This window comes from Copadichromis virginalis, linkage group LG15 (genome assembly GCF_057382275.1).
Source record: "Copadichromis virginalis isolate Kocher_CV1m ecotype Utaka linkage group LG15, C_Virginalis_male_GT1.1, whole genome shotgun sequence".
NCBI classification, from domain to species: Eukaryota; Metazoa; Chordata; class Actinopteri; order Cichliformes; family Cichlidae; genus Copadichromis; species Copadichromis virginalis.
The window spans coordinates 15,836,801-15,846,327 of NC_140632.1; the positions used below are offsets into that span (position 1 = coordinate 15,836,801).

The following is a 9,527-nucleotide window of genomic DNA, read 5'->3' on the forward strand; positions in this document are numbered from 1 at the left end:
AATAGCCTTTATTCTAATTACATTTTTCTCCTTTTTACATATTAGATCGCTGATTATGCAACAAGTCATACAAGACTAGTGAAAATAGGTCTTTTCTACACCCTTTAGCACTAATATCAGTCTTAAATCAGAATAATAATAGTTTATCGAGCCGCACAGCAGCACAGTGACACAAAGAAGAAGTGGTGAAATAAACAAAGCTAGCATATCCTGTTGTACAGTTCAAACATAGCATATGTGTACAGAGGTTGCTGAGGAAGTGATGGATGGGAAACGTCTTCAGTGTATCTGTGCAAGAGGTTGAGGGTTATTTCAAAACTCAAACCGCATCTCTGAGAGACAGACTTTTGCAATCTGATTGTTAGAAATGAAAATACCACATTTTGTAATAATTGTTTTTTTTATTATTCTTAATATTATTCTTTGCATCAAACAACACAAGGCTGAAGCAAAGAGAACACAAGTCTTTGTGTTATTAAAAAAAAAAAAAAAAGACTAAATCAAAGTGCCACACCCAAGCTTTAAAGGGAGTCCTACAGGGTATCAAAGGTAGAACAGTTCTCGGCTTTAACATATGCGGAGCATTTTATGGCTTCTATATTCTCAGTAATAAGGAATGAGAAGAATTCAATTTGTACTTGGGGGTTTGGTTTTTAGCAAGCAGCAAGCTGTCTGATATTATATCCGACATAAAACACATATCCTAAAGTACCTTATTAACCTAACAGAGCACTTTGCTCACTTTTCTTCCCTAGAGTTTCTAAAAGTAGAATGAGAGGCAGAGCCTTCAGTTATCAGGCCCTCTCCTGTGGGAACCAGCTTGAGTTTGGATTCAGGAAGTCTTTTTAAAAACTACACTGAAAACTTTCCGTTTTGATGAAGCTTATAGTTAGGGCTGGATGAGGCGACAGTGAATGATCCCTTATTTTAAACTGGTGCTGGGCTTCTTTTGATGCACTCATTTCTTTTTCATTTACCTCTTTTCACTCCCTGTGGATTCATACATCACAACTGCATTTAATCACTAATAATGATCAAACTCTACTTTCACTTATTGTTTGGATTTAGTCTTTTCCCTTACCTCCAATCATCTGCAACAGATTCCTGCCAAATACCTGTAGGGATTATTAAAGTGTTTATTAAAGTGTTCCGATTCTGATGATTCTGTTGAAGGCTTCATGTTTTTTTCTTCCCACTGTCACTAAGTGTTTGCTCATTTCTGGTTGTTGAGTTCTCTCTAACATTTAAGTAACTTTACCTTACAGTATAAATTGCCTTGGGGTGACTGTTGTTGTGATTTGGAGCTATACAACAAAATAAAATTGAATTGGGTGAAACCTTAGGATTAATTTAAACAGAAGCTTTTCTTCATTTGTTAGTAATGACACAAGACGAAAACTCTTTTTCTGAGGCACATTCTCAAGTACATAATTTAAACGGGATTATACAATGTATGGACGACAAACAACATAGAGAACATATTGAAATCGGAGTTCTTCACCATTTAAGTAGCTGAATTTTAACTACTTTAAATATTGCTATTAACCAGTTAATTATGTTAGGCAAGCTAGTGATGATTTCGGTCGATATTTCCTCACATATCCAAGATTTAATGCTTTAAAATGTGTACTTTGAATGGTTTCTTCTAGAAAACAACTCCTAAATGTCAAGTCTGTTGCACAAATACTTTTTAAAATGTATTTGATATCATATCCTAAAGTTTTAGACGAAACTGAAACTTCGCGTGGATTTGGTACGTTTTATGAACAAACAAAAACAAATTTAAAAAGAGTGCGTTTTCTGTGTTTTCGGGAAATGTAGTTTTCAAAATGTACAACCAAACGGATGCGAATGTGTCTAAAAACTACAATTACCTGCAAGAGCGTGTCTTCTTGCACATGCGCATTACCAAACAAACGCAAACTAATAAAAGGTAGGGCTGTCCAGACCGTTGTAGTCGGTGCTCTCAGCTAATGTGGTAAAATCTGTAATCATCTGCTTTAATGCGACGTTTTTGCGACGTTATTTTATCCTGGTCACGGTAAAATATATTCGTTAACGTGAACGTTGTGAGATTTATCAGTGGAAGACAACGGGAGACGAAAAAAAATCCGTATTTGTCTGCAGCCCGGAAAGGCTTCTACCGATCGACTTAGCTAACACTAGCTAGCAAAAGCGGTACATACCCGGGCCCAGGCCGGCGGCTTTCTCGGATACCAAGGAATTTTGAAGTTTCCTGGCTTTAAATATTTAACATATTTAAGCGTGATGGCTTGTGGAGCGACTCTAAAAAGGAGTTTGGACTTTGATCCGTTAATGAGCCCTGCTTCCCCCAAAAGAAGGAGGTGCGCCCCGGTTATGTCTCCAGTGTCTTCACCGCAGAAATATCTGCGCATGGAGCCATCGCCTTTCGGGGAAGTGTCGTCCAGACTCACCACGGGTAAGAAATGATGTCTACGTTTGATTTCACGGCCCTCTAGTTTTCTATATTTATACCACGCTATATTAACAAGTATTTCCAGTGGCGTACATGATGTAACGCTCCAAACACGATTGTGTAAAGTTAAGACAAGCATTGTTATATTTAGCGCAGCATGTGGTGGTTATTTTGTTATAAATTCAACTTCCATCGAACTTTTATGGCTTTATGAAGAAATATTGTTTGGTATTAATGTGCGGGGAGGGGGGGGGGGGATAGTAAAAGAATAATCTCTTACAGTTTAACTGATTGATTTAATGTATTTGTCTACAGTCGGGATATACATTAAAATAATGCCAAGGCCATACTTAATGATCATATCTGAATACTGCAGCGACTCTGTCTCCATACAATCACAGCACCTCTATGTAAAGATCTCATTTAATGCTGCTTCTGTCTTTTTCAGAGCAAATTCTACACAACATTAAACAGGAGTACAAGAGGTTTCAGAAACGGCGACACTTGGACAGTGCTTTCCAGCAGGCTGAAGGCTGTCCTCTGGACCTGCAGAACATTCCCGGTGGATCTGCCTTACCAGGTAGCTATACCAGGGTTGTTTTTGAATAGGCTTGTTTTGCTGTAATCCATGAACTTCCTGTTTGAGATCAGGGTTTAAAGGGTAATATAAATGTTTAAGTCAGTTGCATGGAGTGTGGATGAGCTTATTGTGAGGGATTGTTTTGGGTTACAAGCCTGATTTTTCTCATTTTTCACACTAAATCATCACTTTTCTTTTACTGCTTTGTTTTTTTTTATATAACATTGCTTGCTTGCTGGGAAATCCTGCTGCCTAAGGCAACTCCACAAAAAGGCAGAGGGAGAACAGATGACATTCCTTCCTTATCCTTTCACTTTCTTTTGATTGTGTGTGTGTGTGTGTGTGTGTGTGTGTGTGTGTGTGTGGGGGGGGTTATATTTTTTTTTTATTTTTTTTTGTGTGTAATTATCCCAGATGGGAGTGTACAGCAGACATTGGAGACTACAGATGGTAGAGGCCCTCTGGGTCTTGAAATTACACTTGACTTAAAGTGTATATGCTGTACTAATACTTAACCGCAGTCAACAGTGGTGTTAAGTCTAAAAATAAGTGTCAATGGCACATTTGCGTGACACTACTTCCATACATCAGGGTATTCTGTCATCAGTTCTTTATTTGAACTGTTCAGCTTCACTAAAACATTTATCAAGACGTGCGATAATTGTGTTTAGTGTTGTTTTATTGGTAACATAAATGGCCTTTTATTCTACCAATAACAGTAACAGAAATATACATCTTGGTTGAAGGTTGGGATGTAAAAAAAATAAAAATAGACAGCAATCACAATTGGTGTATCACAGATAATTTTCTTTTATATGCTTAAAATGAGTGACAAAACCCATAAACTCACCAAAACAGTGTTTACATAGGAATGTTTGGGGGGTGGACAGATCATAAAGTGAAAACCAGATGTGTTTTAGAGTAAGATTAAAACCTGACAGCAAAGCATATGCACTTGTTTGTTTTTTTAACAAGATTTAGGGCAGATGAAGTGTTTTAAACTGTAATTACAGTATGAGGCTCAGGTTAACGTATTCGACTTGACAGCAGGCCTGTTTTGACTATATTTTAGTTTTTCTCATCAGTTTTAAGTTGCTTTGTTACAACCCTCTTTTCTATTAGCGATTTGTGGTTCCTAGCTATTATCAGACAGATTTAAAACAAACTTATAGAAAAACATGCTGGAATAAAACTATTGTGTTGCTCTGTTGTGTTTAACAACGAGAACCTGCAGCCTGCTCGTCTCCTACTTTCCTGAGTGTAGAGAAAACCACCACGAAGTATATATATGTGTGTGTGTGTGTGTGTGTGTGTGTCTATATAGATAGAGAGAGAGAGAGAGAGAGAGAGAGAGAGAGATATCTCTCTCTTTATCTATGTATCTCTCTATCTATAAAAAAATTAATTAATTAATTAGAGGTGGGAATCACCATACATCCCACGATACGATATTATCACAATACTTGACGTACGATACGATATTATTGCAATTTTTAAAAAATATTTTGCAATATTCAGATTCTGTACACAAAGGTAAACTTTATCAATATTCATTTTATCTAATATCAAAGTCTCACACTCAGTCTTTCTCTCATTTCAGTTTTATTGTTGACAAACTGGACGGTTTGTATTACAGTCTAGTCCAACTTAACTGAATGCAACCGTCTGGTACAATTATAGCTATTCTGAACTATGCAATTTATAAAAACTATGCAGCCCCTTCAGCAACTGAAGAATTTGAAAGTAAATTAAAACAAAATATAATTTTACATTAAATAAAAAAGTTTTAAACTTAATTAAAATAAAACATGTCTTAAATTAAAATAAGTAAACTGTCATGTTTATTGCTGCAAAAAAATAGTTAAACACATTTGGACAGTGAAGGAATGTCAGGATTCTTGCTCAGAAAAAGGATCAACATGCTCTGAAGTCAGAGCATGTTCCAGTCCACAAAAACCTTTTTGTAACAAAATATCGATTTCTGCTGTTCCTGTATCGATACATTATTAGCAAACAAAATATCACGATACTGTGTGTGTATATGGGAGATAGATATAGAGAGGGAGATATAGAGAGAGAGAGATATAGAGATAGATAGAGATATATAGAGATAGATAGAGATATAGATAAAACAAACATGACTGTTTTATGCTTACTGCACTGCCACACTTTCTGAAGTAGTCCACTGGTGCTGCTTTTATACTCTTGTCATTAGCTGGTCTCATAGCCCACCATGAAATAGTCTACTTCCAAAAGGCATTTGCAGTAATGGTTCATAATTATGGACACTGTGGCTCTTCTTTTTTTCCCCCCTTAACTCGGCACAATTTTGTTAAGTAATAGGAAATATCTTTGGCCAGAATCTTCAGTGGGGAGGTGTCACCATGGCAACCAGGAAAAACAAGCTTAAAAAGAGCATTGTATTATAAACCTGTCATCTGTCTGGCATGACTCAAAGTGTGGCCTCTGGTGTCAGCAGCGAAATGGTTTACTCTTCCACAAAGCGTGCCAGCCTCCAAATGTGGACGTTTAAAAAGTGGAAAAATATTAATATATATTAATTTTGTGTGGCTAGTATTGTGACTAGTCAATAGATTAGGGGTTGTGACTGTTTCACTAACTGCCGAGCGACTGCATTGCATTAATTATGAACGTGTAGGCAATCTGTCTCTGTCTGTGACATAGCCTCTCAGCAGTGTCTATTCACACAGTGAGGGCACGATTGATGCAGCACATCACCATGCTCACACTGTTTGAGTGGTTCCAAAAACGTACAAGCACAACACGTTGCAGCTTGTTAGCCCAAACTCTATTGTTAGAAACAAAAGTTAGAAAAATAATGTCGGCATGACTTGAGACTTGTAGGCCGTTTTGCTGGCAGCAGAAATACCCGATTCGTGGTGCAGTGGTATCAAATTAAGGCAAGACTGACTGTGCTTCCTTTGCTTTGTTTGAAGCAGGCCTTTGATTTGTTAGCATGAAGCTGGCAATTTTTTTTTTTTTAAATTTCTTTCTTGCTGCAGGCTGATTCTCTGGGCTATATTTTGCCTGTAGTGTTGTTGTTTTTTTGTTTTGTTTTTTTTGATATATATAACTTACATGTGAATTACTGACTCTTTCAACAGGTACATCCTCAGGTGCTTCATCTCCTGCCAGGAAAGAACAGCCTTTGTTTTCCCTCAGACAAGTTGGGATGATCTGCGAAAGACTACTGAAGGAGCGAGAGGACAAAATCCGTGAGGAGTATGACGAGATCCTGACGACAAAGCTTGCAGGTATAGTTTTTTTTTTTTTTTTTTTTTTTTTTTTTTAATGTTATGTTCACGTGCAAGTAATCCAAACTGATTTTTTTTTTGTTTTTTTTAAATAATATTTGATTTATTCCACTAGAGCAATATGACGCCTTTGTCAAGTTCACCCATGACCAGCTGATGCGAAGGTTTGGAGAGCAGCCTGCAAGCTGTGAGTGTATATTTTTGCTGTTAAACATTTCTGTCATATTAGCCATAGCTATGGTATTTGCCTCTTGAGGTTAAAGTGCATAATAAGTAGTTAATATTAAAATATAATATAAAAGGAAACTTGCTTTTCATGGCAGAGCTCTTGTCAGAGTCTGTGTACATTTATGCTTTATCAGCAGTTACACAGCTTCTGGGTGCATGTTTACATTTTCACAGCAGACTGAAGCTGTCTGAGCTAAATGGAAGTATAATGATGTGAGGCTGAACTGTCTAAAATGACAAAGTATTTGCTGCAGTAGACTGTGAGAGTGCAGCCTTTTCAGTGTGCCCAGGCATATCAGCTTATGCTGATAAAAGCCTCAGAGTCAAGCCAACATGAATGAAATTCAAATCGTAGGTGATGTTTTAGCTTCTTAGGGCTATTTGTGTGAAGGAAGAACTCACATTTTAAGCGGTAGCAACCAGAACTAGTTAGTTAGTGCTCGCTCATTTTTCCAGAATTTGGTTACAACTGACACCTAGTGACTCATTTTCTATATTCAGGTGCTGCAGAGGTGCAGTGTTTTGTGGGGATGTCATTCAAACAGCCCACCAATCTTAAACGGCAAACCGATGATATAACTGTGATCGAATAAAGAGGAACTGGACTTTGCGATATTTATTTAAACTTCTTCATCTGCAAACATCTCTCAAAACCTACTTTTGAAAAATGTTTGTGGTGCATAAACTGTATATAAATATTCAGTCCCTCCTTGTCCACCGAACCCCTCTATTGAGGGCAAAGCCTGCAATATTTGGCCCCCTTAGTGGTGCTGGTGACTTTTCCCACATCTGCTGTGTGGATTGTGATCAGTTGATCAGTTTCTTGTAGACGTGGTAGGGCTCGACTTATTTATTGACAGGTTGCTGTAGGCTATTTGCAGATGTATCAGTATTTGTATTTATTAATGGCCAGTAAATGGTAGTGGGTAAAAGCAGTAGAGACAGGGCAAACACCCTTCAACCATGTTATGAATATTGACTTTGCATAGTTTGTCCACAAGAGGGCGCTCTGTAACTTCCATGTTCCATATTTTGCAAACACAACAGCCAATCCTGTACTGGTCAGGCTTTTATTATTAGCTTAATCATTTACCAACATGCTACAATTACTTTTTTTTTTTTTTTTTTCACAAATAAATATTCATAGAAAACAAAGAAATCTGTTTTTTGCGTGTTAATATAGAAGATGTTAAATTAAAAGTAATATTGAAAAGTAAATTTTTAAAAACAAAATGCAAACAAAATTTTGAGCTCTGCATGTTTGCACGTTGAATCCCATTTATGAAGTTGTCAGTGCAAACATTTTTTGGCTGAACTTTTGTTAAATGTCTTCTAGCTTAGACAGGATTTATAAACTGTCTTATTAAGAACAGTTCCTGTCTGCCATCTCTTATGTGTAATCGTTTATTCCTTTTTTTTCTTCCATAGATGTTTCCTGAGGTTGGCGCCCAAATGGAGTACCATTTACTGCAAACTAATCCAGGGCCTCACTGGGTCTAGTTGGACTTTTCTCCTAGCTGTGCCATATCGCCTCTATGTGGACTCTCTGCCTCAGGCATCAGTTAGTGGCACTGATGTTTGCTGTTGCCTCCAGAGTTTGGAGGGCGCCCTGCTGCCTTCATGTCTGAGGACCCGCTGTGGCTCCACCCGTGGCCTCTCCACTGCCGCATCGATATTTATTTGGCATTGTTCTGATGCCTTTGTGAAAGGCTGACTGCCACCACTCATTTGACCTTTTGATTTCACTTTATTCTTTATCATATTGAGTCGTTCCACAGAGAGGATGTTACTGTCGCGGCTTTTCTGTATGTACTTCTTTGAAAAAAGGAATGGCTGAAGGCAGCTTTCAGACTGACTTGAGGAACAGTTGTCTTGGCTTGTTTCAACATAGTTTAAACTGTACTGGTGATTACTGCTTTTACACTTGTATACACTGTATATTTTTATTTTTTTGCTTGATGTGTGTCCATTGTACCATAATTTCATGGTTTTATTCGCTGTAGGTATAAAGGGGCTTTGATTCAAGAAAATCAAACAAATAAAAGTCTTTACACAAATGTTTAGATTGTCGGTTGTTTGTGGGGGTGGGGGGTTCTTTGTTTGTTTTCTAGCCTTTTACTCTTACTATCACTTGGTAATGGGCTTTGCCATTGTGATTTGTTACTTGGGGGTAGTTGTTGCTCATCTCCCAGGCCACAACCACACTCAAGTCATTCATACGTTCTGTAAATGTATTTAAGGCTTGGGGCGATAACATTCATTAGGATAATAAATGTGAACGCTAAACACAAAATGACAATATTCAGCTGAAAAGTTTTGTTTTTTTTTAAATAAAATTCGGCTCTTATATTCCAAGAGCCATAAAAATTGCAAATCTTGCAGTACAGTAGCAGAAAGCTTAAGTAAAAAGAAAATTACATTTGGTAATGAAAGAAGTAAAATCACTGCGATGCAGGGATTATTGAATCATTGTATGTTTATATAGTAGTTATGGTGGGGTATTCCATGCTTGAATTTAACGCATCAATTTGACATTGGTCTTGTTTATATGCATCAAGTTCAGAAAAAAAGCATAAATTTTGACTTTGAAAATCACGCAGAAGCCCTGATATTGATCGGATGTTATCTCCTCAGTAATTCAAAGATGAGAAGACTCGAAAAATGGAGAAATGTAATTACCCAACTTCTCCGTCCAGAGATGGTATTTGGAATAGATCACAAACTTTGCAGTAATCCGCGGGACTATTTTTCCTCCATATTTCTAACTTTCATACCTCCTGTTAAAGGTCATTTAAAATCACCAAAGATCTCGATTATCAATAAATTTGAGAAACCGTACAAATATAACTTAATCCTTCCCTCAATCTTTTTAGTGAGGATTTATATTTTTTCGACTCGTTACTTATGGAAAAAAGGTTTTTCTAAGCTTTAAAGCTGCATTTAACGATATGAAACTGAAGTCACGTGAGTTCTCGAGCCAATTGGACCCTCTGTTACCAGGGAAAAA

The 9,527-nt window shown here is 37.1% G+C and overlaps 1 protein-coding gene across 1 annotated transcript; it reads left to right on the forward strand.

Moving 5' to 3' along the window:
- The first annotated feature begins 1,891 nt into the window (after positions 1 to 1,891).
- akirin2 (akirin 2) lies at positions 1,892 to 8,577 on the forward strand. Its single transcript, XM_085432174.1, has 5 exons — positions 1,892 to 2,440; positions 2,886 to 3,017; positions 6,143 to 6,292; positions 6,408 to 6,479; positions 7,949 to 8,577. Exons 1-5 carry the CDS (start codon positions 2,269 to 2,271, stop codon positions 7,957 to 7,959), a joined length of 537 nt encoding a protein of 178 aa, XP_085288300.1. The 5' UTR covers positions 1,892 to 2,268; the 3' UTR covers positions 7,960 to 8,577.
- Positions 8,578 to 9,527: the final 950 nt, after the last annotated feature.